General features: G+C 40.6%; 1 protein-coding gene across 1 annotated transcript in view; it reads right to left on the reverse strand.

The window, feature by feature from the left end:
- grik4 (glutamate receptor, ionotropic, kainate 4) overlaps nt 1-24,232 on the reverse strand; it is a 262,394-nt gene that overhangs the window by 72,877 nt on the left and 165,285 nt on the right. The window contains 3 exon segments of the mRNA XM_051065501.1: nt 1,052-1,105; nt 4,453-4,631; nt 11,566-11,731. Of these exon segments, the coding sequence (XP_050921458.1) occupies nt 1,052-1,105; nt 4,453-4,631; nt 11,566-11,731 (399 nt within the window).

The raw sequence follows: 24,232 nt of genomic DNA on the forward strand, positions 1-24,232 counted from the left end.
ACCTCACCCCCGTTCTGTCCTCTGTCTTCATCCTGATGTTGGCACAGTGCACATATAAAATAACATGTAAACCACTCCTTATTTACTAAATATATTATTAATGCAGCATTTAGCTTTACATAAAGAACTGTATGTATGGTACCTGTATGGTACCTTTTGTGTACACCTACTAGAGATACAGCATTTAAGAAGTGGCTGTTAGATATTTCAGTTGTAATGATTCAGCTGTTGGCCTGCTACTGCTTTGAAAGCAACTTTGCAAAGAAACGCTCCCTTTAGCTGCCTCTCTCAGCTGTTTCTCTTTCTGCCTCTGTCGCCTCTTTTGAAGACAATGTCACTGTAAACAATGTACAACATCCTGTATGAAGCATCATTTACAAAGGCACCACAGATAACAAGTAGCTTTAAGAAACTGTACAGCCCACAATGTATAATGCACTGTGATGAAATCAGTAATAAAATAGTTTATGGGCATGAATGAAAAAGCATTACATCATGGATGAAAACCAAACTAACCCAAATGTTAATTCACATTCCATGGGTTCAAGGATAGCAGTTGCAAGAAACATCACAAAACCAAACACCATGAGGTGCACTCTGTGCTAATTAATAGCAATGAGAACCAATCAAGAACAAAACATTATACAGCCATAACCGAGCAAACCACCCACAAAATAATTATTTAAAAATGTGCTTTGAGTTCACTCAAACAGAAAGAAAGAAATTATTATTTATATGTATGGTCCAGAAGTGCACTTTAACCAACAAGGTAAGTGAGCAGCCAATGGAGCCACTATGGACACTACACTCAGTGTGTCTCTTAATTTGTAGTCACATGCACTGAGGAGGAAAATCAACTATGTTATAATGAAGTTAAGCTAAAATTCTTGCCAGCTTAACTCTATCCATTCAATCATTTGTTCAGTGAGTACCAATTAAACTGTACTATTTTTATACACAACAGAAGCACAGCATTGGAGTACTGATGTGCTCCTGTAGGTGTGGAATCAATATTGCCTCTAAATGCCCACACCATCTCCCATTTCCTTACCAGAGAAGTGAAGATGTAAGTGTAGTAGACAGACAGCATTCCCAGCTCTGATGCCTGCAGAACAAAAGACAAGAGGGGCAAAAGGGGAAGGATAGAGAAAAAATGTAAGAAGAAGAAGGTACAAAAGGCACAAAACAGAAATTCAAGGATTGGAGTTTGAACAAAAAGATGTTAAGATGGAGGTCAGAGAAACAGAGGAGGGAAGGGGAGACCAAAAGAGAAAGTAGAAAGAGTCAAGAATAAACGGGTGGGGAGAGAAGGAGAGAGAAGTTGAGAGGTCAGTGATTCAGTGTAGCTCCTCTCTCCACAGAAAACAGATCAAATCCACATCTTGATAAGACCAGACACATTCTTATCTGACGATGGCTCTCAATGGAGCAATTAATTTCTGAGGTGCATTAGTATGCTGCTCGACTCTGTCTTACAATTTGATTAAATCAAAGTCACAGTGAGGAGCAGTTGTGAAGGACAGGGTGAACTTTTCATAGTTTCATTTCATTAAAATCATTAGCAAAAAAGAAAATCATTGAACTATAGACTTCTGTTTAATCATGCTGCAATGCACATTATGATTAAAATCAATAAATGTCATGTAGATATATATATACACCAAACCAAAAGGGATGTTTCAAAGAACATCCTGTTTTTCCAAGAATTTTCTTTTCACAAGAATTTCTTTTTACAAATCATAATGTAATCCTGAGAGAAATATTCCATGAGCATTAATTAATCCTCTGATTCTTCCCTCTGAGATGCTAATCCGAGAGTACCTTTTCCACACCTGGCTGTACTCAAATATACCTATTTCCATAATAAACAGCTTCCACACAGACATTATTCTAAGGTTGTGCATCATCATAAAAGAGTTTAATAACAGATATTTGGCTGTCATATCTGCAAAAAGTGTAACCTCTGTGTGGGTGTTTGTGTGGCATTAGGAGGGTACGTCACTCAGTTGTTGAATATTCAACTTAAGTGCTCTGCAAGTGCATAAATAATAAAACACTAAAACGTAGAAAGGCACCAATTATTATAGCAAAAACATCCAAATGCATCTTTCATTAATGAACTCTGAATAACCTCTCATGATGTCTTTAAAAAGCTTTCCCTGTTGAGTATATTTAACATGTTACTGCTCTGAAACTACTAGCATTTTGACTATATAAGTAAATTATTACGCTTCAGGGAAGTTGTTTGTTAGCATCTGCCCTGGGATTACACAGAGTATGTAAATCTAGCTAATGACACAAGGTGGTTGATATTCTTTCCTCTTTACACAGTAATATTTCAAAGCACTGAATCTTTCCCTTTGCAGGAAACTGACATTATGACCTAAATCGCCTTTGGTTGCTGCCCACGTCCCATTCAGAAGACACAATACAACCAAAACAAGCAGCTGATGAAAAATATCCTTTTGATCTTTTACTGCATTTGAAATAAGCTTCACTGGCCACTTTTTGATCTCCTTGTTGTTCTACTGCAGCTGTTGGTCAGAGTGCAGGCGGTTTGAGCTACGCTGGGCTCACTATCTATCCCACTCTGGTTCTGTACAGCTGTGCACAACGGTGGAGGCCTGACTGAATGAGATTACATTCAGAAATCTAGCACAGCTGACCTAAACCCCTCTGAATACTAAAACCTCAGTGAGTGAGACCTTTGTCTGACGAGGGTTTGATGTAAGATGTAAACAGACAAATAAGGGGGAATGTCTTGCACGACAAAGGACGATTCTGTCCCTTTAGACAAGCTGGACCCTCTTATCATCATCTGAGACTGGCAAATATGCCAGCGCACAGCTTTGATATGTTTGGCAACCGGGCACTCTGCATGAGCCAACTGCCAACTTTCCACCACCCTGCTGCAGGACTGTCTCTTGACAGACAGAGAGACAGACAGAATGACACACAAAGGAGACAAAAGAGTGGGAGATAGAGGGAAGGATATACCAGACCACACAGGGAGAGAGGTGTGAAGAAACAAGGTGAAATAGTCTCTTCTGCATTTGGGATGAGAACAAAGAGTGAGAAAGAGAGCAACTCCATATTGAAACTGAAGAGACAGACGGAGGGAGAGGGGGAACAGAGAATAGACATCCCACTGTGGGCTCCTGCTGCTCTGTGGCCCAGGGTTGCCAGAGTTGCCATGGTGACTGGATGACCACTGATGGCAGCCTGAACACTTGATTGAGGTGAGAGATTGAAACTGAAGACAAGTGTGAGATAGAGAGAGAGGGTATAATGGAGAGAATCAGGGAGGAAGAGGTAGAAAGCGAGAGAAACATCTCTCCTTCTCCTGCCATCTCCTCCCAACCCTCCTCTGTCTCAGTTATTGTCATCTCCACTCTACCAATCCATCCATTGTCTTCCAGAAATAATGAGGTGTGTATTAATTACTAAGAGACCATATGCTGCTGCCAAACACCCTTGCTTCCTCGCCTCCCACAGTCACCTTTATTGATGCCATCAAGTCTCTTTAAAATCATACATATAAGCCTCCAATCAATCAGGAGAAGCTCCAGCATTATGTTGGAATTAAAGCGTCCAAGGTCTGATGTTCAGAGATACTAATTATTAGTATGTGCAGATAGCAGAGGAAGCACATACAGTAGGGATTATGAATGAATGAATGAACTATGTAGCTTTGGATATTACATTTTATAGTTTTTATGCAAAAAAGAAAAGAGAACCAACAGATGGATAATAGATAAGAAGGAAATCAAAGAATCAGTGGACTTAATTTGCTTCACTTACAGAGCAGCTTGTTTTAATTCATAACATGCACTGTATTAGAAAGTAGACAAAAGGACTCCTTTATTTTATCTGTGAGTCTGTTCTTACTCACACCAGTCCACTTAACTGTGCAGAATTCTCACTTATGGACAATGAATCATTGCAACACAGCTTGATGTAATGCTGTCATCCACATAATTTGATGTAACAGGTTTGCTTGACAAGATTGCCTCTATTCATCTGCCTTTTATTTTGGACTCTTCTTTGACTGTAGGCTCTACAACCCTTTCTCTTTAGAAGCTGAACACACTGCCAAAAGTGTACAAGTTCACGTCATCTCACTTGTGATTCGAGACAGATGAAAAAAATATTTCCCTTTTTATACAGTACGTTCAGCACACTATTCTTTGAGCTGTGTGGGGAAAACAACCTCTGTCTCTACAGGTCAAAACTGAAGAGTAACTACCTTCTTCTTCAAGTTAAAAAATCATTCTCAACATATACCATTACTTTTAGCCATGAACACTTTTTGCCACTGGCATTTTTCAACTACTTTTCCTTTTTGAGATATATGAGAATTATATAAATGTGGATCATGGGAATTTATTTTAAGTATAAAGCAAAGAATGTACACATGGAATAAAGAAAAGTTACCATGTGAACCATACTAACCCGTTCCAAAATGATATGTGACATTGTGGCGTTGGCATCGACTATGATAGTGGCAGTCTTGTCATCTCGTATCTCCTTCAGGAGCGGGGTTGGGTCCTGGCTGTCATCAAGCATGCGCACTGACAGAGTCTCCTTGGAGATGAGGAACTGCCTGAGGAGTTGCTCCAGGTTCAATAAGCCTGCCGGTAAGACACACACACACATACAAATACACACACACACACACACAAAAAAAAAACATTTAAGGGGATTACTTGTAATAAAAGGAAGACTCTTCCAAGGATATGGAGCTTTACTGTAATAGTCTTTTTTAAAAGTTAAGAAAATACCGAACAAAAAAGTTGAGGAAAGTTAAGCAAATGGGGTAATGCAGTTTAAACTTAATAGAAGTTCACTGTCCTCAAATACAAACAAATGTGCCTCTCGCTTGTTTTCTGCCACATTTGACAACAATGAAGCCCTAAAAACGTTTCCATGCAGAACAACTGGACTGATTACTTTTAATTACAATTATTGTAAAGCCATCAGCCAACACAAAGGGGCATTTCAGCAACTTCTCTTGTACTCTATCCCATGGTAATAGACCGTTTGACTCTAGTGAGGTAAGTGGGATTTGCCCTAATTAAAGCATAGCCAACTTAATCAAAATGCTCCTGGCAGCATTTCACCAGTCACTTTACATCCATATATTAGCAGACTCTGAGAGGTTATTGGGCTAATTTTCCATATAGGATTTTAAACTAATTTGTGAGGTGTGTATAAGTGAGGAAAATACAACCCGAATGAAACCAGTTACATTACACTGACAGTTACATTGACCTCACCTTGGCAAATTGGCTCAATCTCGTCGCACTCATATAACACTACTTGATATTGACAAAGAGAGTCATATGGGAAGGACACACAGTAACTTTGTGGGGAAGGCATTAGCAGAGCCCCTGCCCACTATTTCTATTATTATGTAATAATAAAATAACACTCTACACTTTGGCCACAACAGATATTTTATGTGATTTTTGCCATCTGACACATGGAGACCAATTTTGTTGTAGCAAATTTAAGTTCAAGCTGACGCCTTAGCTTCTCCTCAGCACATTAACACAAGCCACGGTACTGTCAGAGTCATTGCATCATGTCTAATAGCTTCTGTAATTATGTCTCAGTGTCTGCCTGTCTTTCTGCCTACCTGTATGGCAGTATATCACAGTGTGTGTTTGTCTTTCTGTACCTGGCTACCTGTGTCTGTGGGCTCCTGAGACATCATTCCAGCTGCTGCTTGTTCGCCTGCCTGTGTCTCAAACCTGTCAGATTAACTTCCTGTGTAGTGTAACAAAGAATAACTCTGACGAGCTTGAAATAGCTTCTGCTAAACTGCCCTCCTTGTCTGCCTCCTGCATCCACTCTCTATAGCTTCTTTCAGGGCATCAAATGCAATTTCACGTTGAGTTCATGACATTAGACGGTGCACTGAACTAGATGTGGCTGGCTAAACTGTATATACACACATACACTAAGAGCGACACACATGAGAAAAGCTCATATTCTCTTTAGTGTTCTGGCTGCAAGGGATTCAATGGGGAGTCAGAATATTTTTTTTCACTGGGGTGCTTTACAGCAGCCATGTTGTTCCCTCAGTTTGCTTTTGGTGAACTAGTTTCAATCAAATGAAACACATGCAGCTCAGTGAAAAAAAATGTGTCTTCTTTAGTTTAACTTGTATAGGTCCCTGTTCAAAGAAAACAAGTTCTGTGGGGTTGTGTGTACGTGTTGTGTTTTCCTGTAAAGTGTGAGCCTCTTCTGTTCAACAGAATATAAGGCAGTCTGTGTGTATGTGCTTATATTCTGTCTTTTTGAGGACTGAGGTTAAGACCTTGAGAGTGAGAACATTTTTGAAAAGTGGGGATATTTTGGCTGGTTTCTACTTATTCAGTTTGAGTGTTAAGAATTGGTTTCATAAGTTAATATTTAATAAAATTACTTAATTAATTTTCATTAAATAAACCAGCTTATGATACTACTACTACTTCAATGGTCTATATTTTTTGGCAATACCCTTTCAATCTATTTGCACTGTGCAGCTGCTTTATAAAGTAGTGTTACTGTTCATAACTGTATTTAACTGACATCACCCTCATGATTAACTGATGGCTTCCCTGCAGCTGGAGCAGAACTGTGTTATTTTACTGCTAATGGAAAACAAAATATTTTCAATTGCTGTTGATATTATATCATATAACAAACACTTCATATTGAAAGTATTTAGCTGGAGAACAGCAGGATGGCTTTCACTGTGAAGCAGGCACAGAAAATGTTGTTATCAGAAACAGCAGGCATTTCCACATCTCCCAAATAGTAACTTAACACCCTCTGAAAAGCTTATTTTTGCTCACTTGTGCAATGATGCACAGTGCAGGTACAGCCCAGGACCCCATCATTACTGTTGGGTGTGGTACCAGGTGTAGTAAAGCACACTTCTGACTATACCCAACCGTCCTCCATCAGGTCAGGTGTTAAGTTAACTCTTTTTACGTTTAAGATATGAGAGCTGTGGTTGAGCACGTAATTTGAATCTAGAGAATGCATTATATCAAAGGAAGTCCTCTCAAGTATGGAAAAACACACTTGTGAGTGTGTTAGTCAGACTAAACTCCCTCATTGGCATGGAGGACACATAGCTCCGTCTATCTCTCACAGGCACTCAGATAAAGGTGAGGGCTGGCATTCAACTTAGGCAACCACTCATTTACCTTTCACATTCTGTCACCACGGGGTGCCTGCAAGATCACATACGCACACATGCACTTTTTACAGACACACAAAGTACCCCAAAGCACAGACTGCCACACCACAGAGGCACAGGTAGAGTAAAAACATTAACCTGGGAATATAACACAGCAGCTGAATATGATTTCCTTCACAGGTGTAGGTGAATAATACATAATGTAACCTTCAGTCACGGACGAAGCTTTTAACACAGACCCAAAAGCCCTGATGGCAGCCGTACATTATGCTGACTCATCATTTAGCCTTGAGCAGAGATTAAGACCTAATTTTATGACTTTGCCACCATTGGGCCCGGTTGTAGACAAGATCATGTGTCAAAACATTTAAAGTATGTCTGAGGATATTATTCCATTAACCCAAATGATCATAAAAGTGGAACCATTAACACTGACTGTAATCCCCCTGCAACCCTGCATAGTGGTGTTGATCTGATGTGCTCCTGCTGATAACCCCTGTTCTCTCTGCAAACAACACAGATAATTGTTCTCTCTACGGCACAATGCACACAGACTTATCCAGCAGAGAGGTTCATTTGTAGGTTTCTCAGCACGCGTGTGATATTATTGTATGAGGAGTGGAAGAGCTAAATTGCAAAAAAGGACCAAGACAAATGGCTTGAGAAAGGATAGTTCTATTTGAAAGGACTCTGGCTTTTTATTTTTTCTTTAAAGGCTGCATAACAGTAAAATAAATTATAGAGGGAGAAAGGAAGGGATGGAAGTGATGGAAGGAAGGGATGGTACTGGGAGAAAAAAAAAAAAAAAAAAAAAAAAAAAAAAAAAATATATATATATATATATATATATATATATATATATATATATATATATATATTTTTTTTTTTTTTTTTTTTTTTTTTTTTTTTTTTTTTTTTTTTTTTTTTCTCCCAGTACCAGACATGATGCAATGACTCTGACAGTGTCATTCGATCTGTGCGAAGCAATGAGGAAACTTTAATATTTAGATGGAAACATTAATTTGCATTATCTTTTGTCACTTTTCTAGAAGCTCTGTTGAATTTTTCATGACATTTATATGGAAACTTGGCTACTGTCATGTGACAATCCCTGCTAAACAACTGCACTATATGCGATTATTAAAAGATGCCTTGATGGAAACTACAATATTTTATTGAAGCAGATGAGAAATTAGCCTAAATCCTTCTTCTGTTTTTTTTTTTTTTTTTGATAGACAAAAAGGAGAAGTAAAGGCTTTGCATTTCACTCTGGCAAAGGTAAATACTAAACTCACACAACTTCTTTCCCTCTACTCAATGAGAAGCTTTTGAAAGAACAAAGTGCTGTAAATTACAACTATTAGCTCCACCCTCCACCGCCATCACTCTGACTACTGACTTTGCTACCCTCCACATCAGGATCATTAGTAGCCACAGTATAATTACTATCATCAAAATCATAAATACCATCCCCTGCAATCACTATGTTCCTCTCATTCTTACACCTTTGTATACATTCCTGTCCAATAGTCATTGAGGCATCTCTTCCACCTGACTAATGCTGATTACAGGTTATGGATGGCAATACCACAGAGTGGTAGAGTGAGAGACAATAGGTGAGCCCTAGAACCAGTGAGTAATGGAGATCTGTAATTTATTAGATGACCTAGGCATCCCATCATCACCAGAAAAAAGAGCATAAGGCATGTTGTAGTACTGAGCAGAATATAGTGGAAACTGTGATACCACAAGTAGTGGAAGTGTTGTTTACTGCTCTAGCTGCAGAGGAACGATGCAGTGAGCTAAAATGACAAACCTTGCTCTCCAACTGCGCCTATCGAAAGTGGAAAAATGCCCTGCAAGCATTTGATGCCCACTGTTTTGTTGAACTTAGAAATTCTGTACCTGCGCTGCAGCTCCAGTTAAATTTCAGAGCTGATTGGACGTTCTCTTTCAGCTTACTGACATCTGCACCTTACTAATGAAAGTGAACTGCTGTAGTGCAGTGCCTGTAAGTGTGGGAATGGTGTGCATGTGAATGTGTGCGCTTTGCGCAGTGTATGCATGCAGGCAGATTCTGCGCATGGATTTTTATGTGTGTCTCCTTTCATTTACCAAAGGCTTCAGCCAAATTGTGGGGGCCACCCTTCGGGTCTGAAAATTCAACCGCATAAACAGTATTCTGTCCAAAGTACAGTACTGCAGCTGCTACTGTGCACACTGCCATCGATAGTGGAGGTTAGCTAGATTAATGTCTGTCCTGGTGTGCACCATGCCTTCGGGCGAAGCTCCCCTTCCACTCCTGCCTCCTCAGCCATGGCTGGAAAATATTCATGAATTGGCCACGCTCTATTAGGCTGTCACTGGCTTGGGTGATTAATGGGGCCGGCACATGTGGACGAGCCACCGACAGCAGGCTGCCAACCGACCAACTGACTGCCCAAGCTGACGGGGAGGGGTGGGGCTGGCAGACCTGGAGCCAAAGTCAAATGGGTTTCAGCTTATGCTACTGCGGAACATGGGCCTTTACACACACACACACACACACACACAAGTACAAACACATACACAAATATGGGCATGCTGCCATTTGCTGCATTTTCTATTGAATGAATGAGGGTAACATGAGAGAGAGTGAAATCGATACGGCCACGTCATTTCCTGGACTGTTTCCCTTTTGTTGCTAATGTATAATTCCAGCATGGTTGCCTCCTTCACTCACCCCAATCACTACATTTCACCTCTCCCATTTCTGCCGAATAGCATCCTCTCTTCTCCTCTCCTCTCTCTCATCCTGGTCTTCTCTATCAAACTCTCATCTCCCCTCATTTCATTTCTTTTCATTTCATTTAATTTCCTTTCCAGTCCTCTCTTAGCCCACTGACACAGAATAAGAACCTCTCCACCAACCTGCACACCCACACACAACCAGAGGGAAGAAGAAAAGTAATGTTAAAATGAGTTTCTTTTCTCCAAACTCGGCAATATTAAAGTCAGAGGGTGCCTAAAAGGTTCACTTGTTATCACTGTTCTCACCAGAGCTGTATTCATCAGCTCTCTGTGGAATAAATGTCACAAAAACAGGATCTGAGCTGAATTAGAAAAATAACAAACAGGTACAGGAACACCTAGAAGGAAAAGTAACTGATGATACATTTTTGACCGCAGCAGTTACAAGGGGTTATGTAGTGTGGTTGGGTGAAATTATGATTAGATACATAGTATTTTCTTTTAGTTGGTTTAATCAGTTCTTGCCAGCAACAGTTTCCAATGTCATATTTGGCAAATTGTAGAGAGGAGGAGAAGAGGCACCCTCATATTTGCATTCAATTACTGTAACTGAATTTGTGTATAAAGCTCTAACACACACACACACACACACACACACACACACAAGTATGGTTTAATATGTGAAACATGGTGCTTTAAGGGACAATTCTCACAGGTTATAAATGAAAGGAAACTCAAAAGGAGAGACCAAGAAACAGTCAAAGAGGAAGTTGAAAGGCAGAAGAACTGAGAACTGAGATAGATGGGGTGGGTGGTTCACAGTGGCTCATTGCCATCTCTGGGCTGTCTGACACATGGTTGATGTCTCAAGCCTATTTCCTTTCTTCAAAGCCTTGTGCTGATTAGGAAAAAGGTTAGCGGGTGCCGCTTAGGGTCACAGTGTCTTTGTCTAGGGAGTTGTAATTACTGCTTGCTGGACTACAAGAGGGTGGGAACAGGTCATGATTTAATCTTCTTCTTTATTTACAAAAATAACCTCCCTTGAGCAGATTTTCAAGCTTTTTTTAAGGTCATTCAGTTTAGTATCTTTAGAATCTAACGAGTGCCTTTGACAAAGAGGCGGTCAGATCACTGGTGGATACAGCTGCAAACACCATCCTCATTCTCTTTTGTCTGTCTTAAAGATACATTTTGACCATCCGTAGGCGGTGCTTGCAGACATCACACTGAGACTGAAGGCTTACGACAGATTACACATGACACAGTGTGATGTTCCATATCATTATTTTAAGGATGATGATGACATTGAGAAAGAGAAAGTATCTGGCAGTAAATGTAATTTATTTTGGGATGCAGACGTTGGGCATGCTGCTGTGGGGGAGTTCTAGCTGTGGAGTGCAGCAGCTGCTTCAGAGGGGAGCGTGTCACAGGGTGAGATGTTGATAAGTGCTGCATCTGTTGTCAGAACACAGTCGGCGTGCGTGCAAGAAGCTTATGTTTGCTAACACGTGTTAAAGGATAGCAGACATTAAACAAAAATGTTTGCACTTTGTTGGCAGATGTAGGGAAGGTGGCATGTGAGCATTCTCCACAGGTGTGTATCACTGTGTGTTTTGTCGTGAGGGTGTGAATGCTGTACTCACAGTCAGCCTGGGCGCAGATGAGGCAGGCGGTGGTGCTGTTAAAGAAGGTGAGAAGGCCAGCGACAGCCAGGCTGATGTCGGTGTTGGTTGGCCTCAGGTCCAGAGTGGTGAACCGGGGGAATTGAACCTTCAGGATGTCCTCTGGAGCCACCTTGACGTAGGGCACCTGCACAGATATAATGTTAGATTATATATTGCATGTTAATAATCTGCACTTGATTTTGACATTTCACATTCACGTTTAATGACGTCTGCAGACACAACAACCTTAAAAGATAAAAACAAGAGAAAATATGTCTGTGAACTGCAGAATAAAAATAGTACAAATACCAGCAGACAACCAGAAGAAAGAATAGCTCTGAGAAAATCAGTTTAATCTGTTATGATAAATTGCAAACAAAGATAACCCAGGGATCTGTGGTAATGTGCATATTCAGAATAGACATATTTTTCAGTGACTGAGGCACTGAAGTTAATGTAGACTACAAGTATGGATGTAGGAACTTATTTTTGTTCCACCCACACGAACAAGCCCTTGTTAGAGAATTCTTCTGGATAACACCCCCTCACCCACTGTTACAAAACATTTGTTTACCCTGCTCACTGCTCTGCTGTGTGTTTCAGGTGATACTTTCATAACAGACAAGCACACACATTAAAAAAAAAAAAAAAGCATTTTCTTTTTCCTCTCTCAAACATCTGGAGTAATGTGATGATATTTTGGGGGTGCCATTACAATATTATTACACAGAGCGAGAGAGAGAGAGAGAGAGACAGAGACAGAGACAGAACTCATCATTAGTGATTTTAATATGGTGACCAAACAAGTAGAAACATTTACTGTTGTTTAGACTCAGCCAGAAAAGTCAACAAGATATAAAACTAATACCTTTTAAGGATGGTTCTTAATGCCCTAATTGGTTTTGTATTCCAGCACATGAAATAAAATTGATTTAATTTGAGGGTACTTATATCTACATCAGAGGGACTACATAGTTGTAGTCCCCCCAACTTTGGGAACTGTGTGTAAAATACACTTTATTTTCCACAAAATTGGCCCAAAATAGATGTGAACAGAAGCTGTAAGTCAACATCTTGACCTCCTTGCCATTGTTTACATTTTTTGTGCTGCTGGACAACCAGCAACTTCACAGTATGTCTGAAAACCATATCCTCACATAAGGTGCATGTGTTTTGCCAGCAGTCAGACTCAGAGCAAAGATCAGACACAAGGAGTAAGTAAAACAAAGCCAGCCAAGCTTTCAATAAGAACCAATAAATACACAATTCTTGCACCCCAGCACTATTGTGAAGCATACAGTCCTCAGTGAGATTGACTGCTATGTTTGCACAGTGTTGATCGGCTGTAGCTATATAAGTATCTGTATTCCTTAGCTGCCCCTAATGAGTTTATCATACTACCTCCATTGTAGTAACAGCTGTCTAACACAGTCTCATCTCTGCTGTGAGAAGGGAGGTTAAGTACACTGCAGCTAACCTTGCAGCCCTCAACATTAACTGAGTACAGCAACAAATCTGGACTGGAGCTACTTACAAATCTGCTGAACTTCAGGTAAATCATAAATTACATTCCATCCCAGTTCAAACACATCTCTCATACATTCCCCTCCAATGAAATCCATCTCTGTGATGATGTGAACGGGTGCATGCTGCCAGGGCTTACAGTTTGGCCTAAGAGGAAAAGGGGGGCAAGGGAGAGTGTGAATGAGTGTGGCAGGTGTTGGGTCGGTCAGCTGGCAAGGCATTGCGGTAGAGCGCAGTGGGGCTTGAAGGGGATGCAGGAGGACGTGCTGGGTCCGAGAGGAGGTACAGGGAAGGGAGCCTCTACATCATGGCAGATTGCCTGTCTCTGTGGTTCCCAGTGCCCATACATTGCTTTCCCCCTCGTCCCCATATCCCCTCGATTGGTTTTCCATCCGTGCCCACCAGGGTGTAATGGAGTCCCTGGGTGTCTGGATGGATGGAGGCGCGGTCACTACTGACAGCCGCTGCTGGAACGCCATTCGTTCCTCTCAAGGAGTCCTAAAACCTAGGTAATAGCCATACACCACACTGGGGAAATGTGCCCCTCTTCAGGTGTGTCCTTCATCTTCCCTGTTGCATTTGTACAATTTCTCACTACCCTTTTCTCATTTCTGTCCCTTTCTCTCCTGTTTCTCTGCGTACCCCAGATTGTTTACTCTTTTCTCCGCTTGTCCCTTTTCCCCATTCATTCTTTCCTTCTTTTTCAGCACTGCAGACTGGTGCTGCCCGACCCCTTTCATTTAGAAACCTGACACGCTTCGATAGGCTGTATCTGAGGCAGCGGGGGGTTTAGAAAGCTGCTTACACACTCTCTCTCTCACACACACACACGCATATTCACATTCACATACACAAGCATACGCACAGACAGATACACTTTGTCCTTTTCCATCGAATTGGTCCACTGGACCCTATTGCTGGAAATGCTGGCATCTTGGGGGAATTACTTGGGTCTGAGTCTTGATTTATCATCAAATTCCGCAGCATGCAGCCTTGACTCACACTGAATACATCTAACTAGAAATCCTGATCATTTTCCCATATTAAGCCTACCGGAAACATTTCATTAAAATGCTTTTCTTCTAGTGAAAATTCACATTTTTTGCAATATTTTTCCACTGTATTTAAAACAGTCCCTTTTGCATTTAGCGTTCACAAGGGATCTATAGGCTAAAAGTATCTTACAGTAAAACCTTGGAGAAGAGGACCTTACCTATATATCATGCCTAAATACATTTGCCCCGGTTAGAGCCATGTGATTAATTGTTAAACTGTAGCAGTCACTATCCTCCTCATGTGGTGGAGTGACAAAGTGTTTTGAATCAAGACTAGAGTCAAAACAGGGGTACTTCAAGCAAAGAAAATCAATCTCCACATTACTAACAGCAAGTTGTCAGCCACATCAAAGTCGCTTGCCAGACTTCTTATCTGCAACCAACAGCTAGTATCAGTCACTCTGCTGGTCGATTAATCCCAAAAAAAAAGAAAAAAAAGAAAAATGTTTTCTACATGTGTATTTGCAGGGCATAGCTTCAAAGACTCTGTGAACAGCTGCATCACTTTCGGTTTAGTTCTTAAGGAAGGAACTACAGTGAGTTAGTTTAGTGCCAAACTGGCACATCTTATCACTGTAATGGACAATGATGCTCTTTGTTTAGGTTTATGGTAACAATTAAAGCCTCATTAATCAATATATTCATTTTAACAATTAATCAAATGAAAGTGTGCAATGTGAAAGGAGTTGCTCACTGAGACAAACCCTCAGAGTCTGTGGTTTGTTTTCAGCTTTATGAACCATTTTAGGATTTTTCATCATATTATTTTAGTTTTTTGTCCTGCAGCTCAACTGCTCTGATACAGTCTCAACACACTAATCAACCACTATTTCCAGTCAAATAGTGTTTTTTTTAAGTGAAACTGATAAACCAGTGGAACACTATCCTGCCCAGCACCAAATGGCGAAATTAGCAGCTTGTTTGTTAACAGAGTATAGCATTTAGCTGCTATGAGTCAGATATTGTCCTCAGAGGTTAGCAGGGCAAAAACAAAAAGGAGATTTTAACTGAGCTAAAAGCTTCCAGTCAGAGTGCACAGTAATCTTTCATGAGACGACTAAGACTGACAAATTACACAGTCAAACATTTCACTCTCAAGCAGTGAGAGCATATTTCCTCCACTTTGTGGTTTAAACATATTCATGCCACAAATTACTGTAAATTACAACACTATTAGGAGAGACAGCAGTTAAGTTCAAGCAAGTTTTGCCAATATGAATCTACTTAGCTAGGGCACAGAAAATTATTAGAAGCTATGTAAACAACTTGTGGATACTAGTAAACAAGCTGTAAGTCAAAATTAGATGGAAGTGTCTTTTAAAAGCATCTGCTCAAGGCTGCGGCACTATTGGTGTAGAAGATAAACTAATTACATCTGGAATTTGTGAAGGGAAGAAAATCTCAGGCAAACAATGAAGCCCAAGGTAACTGCTCTGCTTTTAATAATCTGGTAGCTTGACTGTAAATAGAACTAAATACCACGGTGACTGCTGTGGAGAAAGATGAGCGTGTGTCAAGGGAATGACGGGTGGTTCGGTGGGGGGAGATGAGTGCGTAACTGAGAGAAAAAAAAGGGAGAGACGGGTAGAGAGAACCTGACAGTCTGACTGACAGAAGAAGAGAGCAATGAGGTGAACGACAGAGAGACTGAAATGGGGGAAACAGTCTACAGGACAGGAAGAGGAGAAAACATAAACACACTTAATAGATATAAACAGAGAGTGAGGAATGGTGAAGGGGCTACAATCAGCACTCATTAAATGGTGTCATTGAATTAAGCAGTGTGAAATTTGATTCTGTTGTCAAAGGCAATCTGTCTCATGTTCTCCTCTTTATTGGTTGATTTCTCAAGACATACAGTTTCATGGGCTTCAGTAACAACATCAGCACTTAGCTTTGTTATTGTTTGGTCTCCATGGGCTACAAATACATTCCAACTTAAAGCAGAGTATTGTGGCTCTCATTTATTATTTAGAAGATGCGGTTCTTATTAACAAATAGACCAGGAAGTCATAAAAGTTGTTTATGCTGCATTCATTATGTAATGACTAGAGCTCAGTATTGGACTTCGATACTTTTGGTTGCCAGCTCTGTGAAAAAGTTTAAGGCACTTTAGTTGTTTAAATTCTTATCTATCATGCAATGCCATCAGAGAGGTGTCTAATCAGCACAAATTAATTCTGAAGCAAGACAATGAACCATGAAGAACTACCATCAGTGAACAAGAAGAACAAGGAGTCCTGCAACAGATGGTCTTGCCCCCATGTGGTCACATCAAATATTGATTTGATCTAGGTTTTTTTCTGTTTCTGTGAAGTTGCTGATAAATAAACCTATCCTTTTTTTGCATGCATCCTCACCTTACTTTTAGTGCCTACAGCATTTCCACAGTGCTGTATGTCTAGCACCAAGTATCAAAAACTGTCAAGTACGCACTGAATACCTGATCAGATTCTTACTGGACGTTCAGATTGAAAATGTGAAAGTGGCAGCATTTATCAAGTGCTAATTACACAATGACATACAATCTAGGAAGTCCAGTTTGGGTTATTGATCCTTGAGTTTCTTCTTCCTTTTGTTTTTTGCTGTGTCAATATCCTGCTCTAAGCATTGTCCTATTCAAATTCATGAAGCCTTGTTTACTTACACTATCTGATTAGATATTTAGTCATTATGACATTTCCTAATTTGAAATCTTGTAATATTTTGGACTGTAATTGTTTTAGAAAAATGTACAGTTGCTTAGTGTTCAAAGTTATGTGCAAAAAATTCCTTATTGGCAAGTATCAAAAAAATTATTGTTTTGGTTTTGTTATTGAAACCCAGAAAGAATAACAGCACAAAACTTGGAAAATTTCAAATGATACCCAGCCCTCACAATGACAAGCCAAAAGATGTCCCCAGCCAGACAACAAGGTACAGAGTTGTACCTTTTCGTACAGCAACTGAGTCCACTCACTCTGCTTGGATGTGTGTGCTTGTCTGTATATATGTGTATGTGTGTGAGTGTGTTTCCTGCAGTGTGACAGGATGGCTGGCAGGTCTGCAGACAGAGGTCTGACAGGCGTTTAATGAGGAAGCTCTCACAGGACACAGGCTTTGCACAAGTAACACACACACATATGTGCACTCTTGCACGCAGAGTGAGCAGTGGGTAAAGGAGGCACCTTAGTTTGGCAGCAAAAATACCTCAACCTAATTACAATGTGCTTGTAATATACTCGCCTTAATTACACTGAGACTGCACTCTGATCTGCTCAGATTAGCTATTAAAACACGGAGTAAAACGAACCTGCACATTTTCAAACTGCAAAGCCACTGATGCATTGTTGGATGTTTGTTGGCAACAGCCAGGGATTTTCATTGCTTCCAATAGCTTCTAATACCCCCTTCTTCAGTGGAAAATTCAAGGTTACATTCAAGAGGGCTAGTTTCAAATCTGACCGGGCATTAGTGAGGAGACCATTGCTCTGAGCTGGAGTGAAGGTGAAAGCTAATTTCCCTTTCATCCAGACAACAAGCTTTGGGTTGTCTCGGTCGTTGAGCTGACAAGTGCCCAAGTCGTTCTGCTACCTGTCCGCTGTGAACCTAACAGGAGCCTGCTGGGAGGGGGTCCAAGCAAGGGGAGGTGAAGAGGAGGTGGATGTGCAGGAGTGCCATATGGAGATCAGAGATGTAATGAGCAACTACATCTGTTGGCTTGGACTCAGAGGGACAGCAGAACAAAACCCTGTTTAATAAAGTATCACTACCCTTTTATGGGTCTTGGAATGCATCAAGCACGGTTTTAGAAAAGTAAGTATTAGAGCTGTTCATTGGTAATGTTTCAAGTGACTTGTTTACATTACCACACATTGACCTGGCTATCAATTAGCATACAACACATGCTTGGCAGAAAGAATGAACTGTCCTTGAAAACACTTAGCAATGCAGCCAAGTGGACAGCAGCCACTCAGTCTCAGTGAGCTGAATACAAGGTTCACTGCAGCCAGACGGAGAACAGTTCGTTTTCTGTCAAAAAGTGGACATAGCTAATCAGTTTGGAGATCATGAGTTGTGGAAAACCGACCAACAGCAGAACACAGAGTATGAAGTCTGGCTGGATGCAGCCAATCGCAAGCCAGAGAATTATGTTGGCCACTAAGCATTAGAGAACAGATGCTGTTGGAGACATTGTCCATCAGTCAGCAAGAGTGGTGCCAAGGCTGGAACGCCAGAGTGGAGTTGGCAAGGATAGTGTTACAGGGTGGCAGGAGATGGAGGAGGGCAGGTGGTAGTCTATTATGGCTACCTGATCCCCTTTTGAACCAAAAGGTTTATGGGGGATTTGGGAGACCAGCTGTTGGCATTCAGAAAAGGCAAATAGAAATCTCGTGGGAGAAAAAAGGAGGATGAAACACCGGTGTTAGGAGAGTCTGAGTGTCAACTCCACCCTACCCACAATCTCCATCCCCACCCGCCAGCTCATTCCAGCCTGAGCCCGTGCAGCCAGATCTCTATTTGTGGTAGTAATAAGCCGGCATCAGGTCCCTGCGGTCAGAGCAGAAGCAGACCAGTGATAAAGATGAAGTGGGCTGCGGATCCCATGGTGCCTTTTAGGAGAGTGGAACATTGACCACGAGATCTCTATCTCATTGATCAGCCAGTTCAGAGAGAAAAAAGTTCCTTTCCTCCAGAGAGGTCTGTTCCTCACTCCACTGCCCTATTTCAGAGCAAATGTCTTTGCGAAAAAAAGAGAATGCTTTTAAATTCCCCTGCTTGGCTACCAGCTGTGGTGGTATTATAGTGAACAGTCAGGATAAAAAAGAAACCACTAATTTGATTTGGGGAGCTTTCTCAATCCTCCTACCTGATTAAATGAGGGAACATTTACAAGTAAATATGGTCTATCCGTGTTTATCAAGCATAGAAATACATGTCCGTATTGCTGAATCCAAAATTTTCTATAGGGAGCTTTGATTGGAAAAGTGTTTTTTGTTTTTGTTTTTTTTATCTAACAGTGGGCTTAATCCAGTTCTGGGAATAAAGCCAAATGTTTGACTTACACCAGAAAACAAAGCATGGCTCAACTTTACACAACAAAACTGGCAAACAGTTGGCCAACAAATCTTTGAGAACCTGGCTTCTGAATACAACACAAACATGTTGATGGAGAGACAAAAGACTCATATGTTCTTGATGAGTTTCAGTTTGCTGAGTGACAATGGCAGTGCATCAGTTCAGTGAGCAGCTGGCAGGGAGCTGAACAATATCAGCTGGGTTGAGTACTGGCTCCTTCCACACAAGACAGAAACTCTACTACTTGACGCAGCTGACTAAGAGCAAACAAAAACAACATGGTAATAAGGAGCACAGTCCCTTTTCATAGCCTTGATGACAACAATCAGCTAAATTGAAATCCATTTTACTTGCTGCTCACCTGGGAGTCATTCTGTTTCTCCTCACTTTCATCTCAGTGATCAAATCAAGAGACTGCTTCCTGATGACAAGATAGTGGATTTGGATATGCACATGGCGGTTCTGCTGGTAAGGCCTTGACAAGACAGATCAATAGTGTTGTGAGGAGAGGGTCAGCAGAGGTGCAGACGACAGCTGTGCTCCTCTAATTATGATCAGGCAGAGACAGAAGAAGCACCTGCGTTTTGTTTGCAAGCAGACTAAACAGATGAATCCTGTACAGAGTGACACCCAGCTTAACATCCACATTCTTTAAACTGCTCTACCCACAGATTTATGCTGTTGTATGCACAAGCACACACAAACCTTAGAGAAATGAATTATGGTGTCACTATGTATTCTCATTACAAATCATTTTGGGCCATTTTATGCCTGACACACTGCTTACTGTAGCCTGAGCTGCGACAAGTATAAAAACAAAGCACTTGCAGGTAAAAATGTTTTGCTTGTATAATACTGGATAAATGTACAATGTACTGTACTATACTGTATACCTATATATTATTTACCCTTCAAAATGATCACAAAGTTCAATCAACAAAAACTGAACAGTATAACCTCCATGAGGAGAAGATTTATTGCAGGTCTGTTGCATTAGGCTGCATTAGTTTTTGCTAGGTGTAGCAAAGGACACCTGCTAACAACTACAGTAACTACCATACATTTAATTCTCAGATGGTGCATTACTATAATTAACACAGTAAAATCATCTCTTACACTGACACTATGGAGAAGGTTGAAATGAGACTAAAGGGAACAGCTATAGACGATCTATTGACCTGTCATTAAGTAGCACTAGAGGTTTATAAACTGTAGTTTGAGGCTAACAGTAAAGCTCTTTAGAAGTCCAAAAAGGGAAATAAATGTGTGAGGGATGATGCAGCTCCACTTCTGAGACTTCCTCAGTTGAGCACCTGCTATTAAACCTTTTTTACTTTCACTCCTGAGTCTAAGATTTAATTTCTACATTTTTCCAATACACTAACACAGACAGACAGATACAAATACACAAAACTAAAATTACCATTGAATTTTAACACAAAAAGTCTTTGCAGGATTTCTCTTATTCCCTTTCTTGATGTGCCTTTTAGAAACTAGAGAATAAGTTGGTTTCTTTCCTCAGATCGTAATGAATCCTAATGATGATAACGAATGTTGAGTGGAGAGCCTAAAACTAGTTAAATGGATGAAAACTTGAGTGCTGAAACGTGAATTGCATTAAGCTGTGGGATCACATGTGATATTATATTGCATACAGTAAGGAAAAGATAATTTGCATCTCACTTTGCTGCATTTTGTTATTTTCTGAGTGAGGAATCTAGAAGAATACTAAGCTGTGAGTGTCCAAGAGACGCAGAAATCTTATTGAGATTCAACAGGCATTACTGTCCCTGCACTGCCATGAATAAGCAAGCTGCAGCTTAACTTTTTGGATTTATATTACATACATCAACAGTGAAGTGGCACTTCCTCCAGCTGGTCATACTGCACTGTGAAACATGCAGATCAGCTCTGTGTAATCAGATCTGATCAGTGGTTGTGGCCAATAATATGTCACTTGCTGCCAAAACAATGTTGCTGTTGACCGGGGAGCGTTTGACTTAACATATAGTGATTTTAAAGCCCAATTACAGAGGGGAGCTGAACCATAAGCTGACCCCCTGAGCAGAACAAGACCAACACAGCAGAACTAATACCACTATGCACTCAGACATAGAGTCAGCATGAGACTGATGGAGGGAGATTAGGGAGAGACAGACAGAGAGGGAGCTGGCTTTTGAATAGCATTTGCTCCTCTTTTTATTAGTTTTGTTAAGAATGTTGAATCTTGAACCTGGTAGTCATCTACAGATGACGTCTGAGGCAGAAGGAAAATGACAGAAAAAAGAGAAAATAATGAATGTGAGAACGTGGGGAGACAGGAGAGACAAAGAAAGAAAAAGGTGAGAATAAGGACAAGAGAGTGAGGAGAGTTGAGGGTTGTGTGAGGGCAGTAATAGCAGACGGAGGGGGTTGGTTAAAACTATGGTAGGGTGAAAGGAAAGAAGAAAAATAAAGGTGAAATGGAGAGGAAAAGAGTGTAAATCAAAACAACAAAGGACAGAGGTGTTCATAATATTGACAGGAGAACTAACGTTGTTTACTGAATCTGTGTCAAGACTGTCATCTGTTGTTTTACGAAATAAAAATGGACTGGGCAAAGCAAAAACAATCGGGCAATAGGGACATCTGGATGGTGCCTAGCAGATCTTGTTGAAGAGCAGGAAAAAATTTCAACAGCCACATCAGGACTCAACTAACCAAATCTAGTCACTACAAGAATGTGACAGTGTAATCAGATGAGAAAGTTTGTTGTGGTGACATGCTGTACCAACTTGCTTTCTCACAACTGGAAAAGTTTTGTTGCAAGATCTGATTCTTCAGGCTAGTTAGGTATGTGGTATAGCTACAAACTGTGGCATGGAAAGGCCCTATTTTCGTGGCTGTGCAAACAACCAGTGCAAGCAGCGCTCCGACCGTTTTGGTATTTTCCTGACTTTGAAATTTGCTTTTTGTGTCTGTGTGGTATTTTGATGCCAAGCACAGGGTGCACAGTGCTCAGGTGGGAGTACAGGTGCAAATAAGTGGGAGGTTCATTCATATGAGGCAGCCCAAAGTGAGTTGTTGGTATTATGGTGGAGAATGTGTCCTAGACTTTGTACTGAGAATAGACGCCTCAGAACCACATCTGTTTTTGTCACAACGTCAGGCTGCTGCCACTTTGCTGATTTTATCAACAAGAGCAAACAGAACTAACAGAATAATGGTTCAAATGTAAATAAACCACTTTAACTAATCATTCCCCAACATGTAGAGGAGTTTAAATCAGCATAAGAAATAAACATTTATTGTAATGAAAGCACAGGCTGCTACAAAGTAACCTGACACAACACTACACACATTAGACTGGTCTGTTATGACTCGGTATTCTGTTGTTTCAATGGGATGTTGGATTAAAGGCACCTTATCAGTCCTGTGTGTCATAGGCAGTTCATGCTCTGAACTCATTCTTCTGCTTGTGCAGTTTAAAATAGGGCCTCGTGTGTTTACATGATGTTAAAATACTGGAGAACACTTGTAATGACCCATAATAGAAATGCAGAAACAATCTCTACACAGGAACTTTAACTCTACTTTTTTGCTTTTACCTGAGCTTTCAACCACATCTCACAGGAGTTCAGTAGTTCAATTGTCAGGGAAAAGACTTATACACCACTATCTGTTATCACATGACCCAAGTTCAATTCTTAGGTCAGGTGATGACAAATGAGCAAAGTAAATCCTCTGGTGAAGAGTGTGAAATGTGATTATACGCTCTAGAAAAAGCTGAACAAACTTTGCTTGAGCGCTGCTTCAGCACACAGTTTAAAACAGAAAGTGTTCTGCTCATACATGCACCAGCTGTTTGATTCATGCATGCAGACAGAGTGCCAGACTGTGTTAAAGAATAATTCTGGTTCTTTTAAACATGGTTAGTTTATCTCTTATTGTTGGAGACTGCATCGCCTCCAACAAAACAAAGTTGCTCCAAAGCTCTAAAGATGATAAAACTCAATCACTGCCATGATTAAAGGAGACAAGCTACATTATGCAATGATGTGAAACAGTGTATGAAATTTGTAACTAATGACTATCAACTTATCTTTAAAGGGTTTATCCGATGACAGTCACAATAATTTTCCACACAATATATAGATGAAGTGCATATTACTGTGAAAATTGTATATTAATGCATCAACGGATTTTATTCTATTCTTTTGATCTTGACACTGGTACAAATTAGTTCACTCAATCTAACAAAACAAGTTGTTACAATGCAAATGGTCACCACAATAAGAAAAAAGCATGGTCATTAAGGTAAAAATAAACACCTACCCTTTGTGTATCACAGTGCAGGTACACTATTTGGATGATACCGGTGTTCACATGTGAGAGCAAAGCTAAGCAGAAGTTGGCTGTACACAAACAGGAGATGTGGTGTGCTGGCTTTGCTGTGACCAACTGTGGTGCAGTGTCTGGCAGTGAGACAGTCTAAAGTGAGCATAGCTACCATATAAACGGTCTCTGGCCAGAGAGGATTTACTGGGTTGGCTAGCTGGCTTATCGTGTCACAAAAAGCAATTCCACACCATGTGTAGCACTGAGCTGCTGGACGACTCACCCATTTAAATCAGTTTGGGCAGCTTTACACATATTGAGCACAGCACAGCAGGATGAGTATCTGAACATGTGAAAGGACAAAAGACTGAATATGCACTCAGATCTACGTCAACTATTCAGTGAGTGAGCTTCTCACGAAAGTTTCACAATGATGGCGCAAATGAAGTACTGGACCTGCAAAATATTTCTCTCCCTGAAAGCATGGACAAAGGTTTTCAAATTTGTTCAACATCCATTCATGAGCAATCACCTGTGCCTCAGCTTTGTCTGTTCACTTTGTCTGTGGTCCTGTCCAAGAATTGCTCCTGTCTGGCCATGTGGAGGAATCCTACAGAGTTAATTTGACTATTAATCTCAGAATTAAACTCAGACTCAGGAAGGAAAGGAACAGTATTTCAGTGTTACCTCAA

This window comes from Lates calcarifer, linkage group LG21 (genome assembly GCF_001640805.2).
Source record: "Lates calcarifer isolate ASB-BC8 linkage group LG21, TLL_Latcal_v3, whole genome shotgun sequence".
Classification (NCBI taxonomy): domain Eukaryota; kingdom Metazoa; phylum Chordata; class Actinopteri; family Centropomidae; genus Lates; species Lates calcarifer.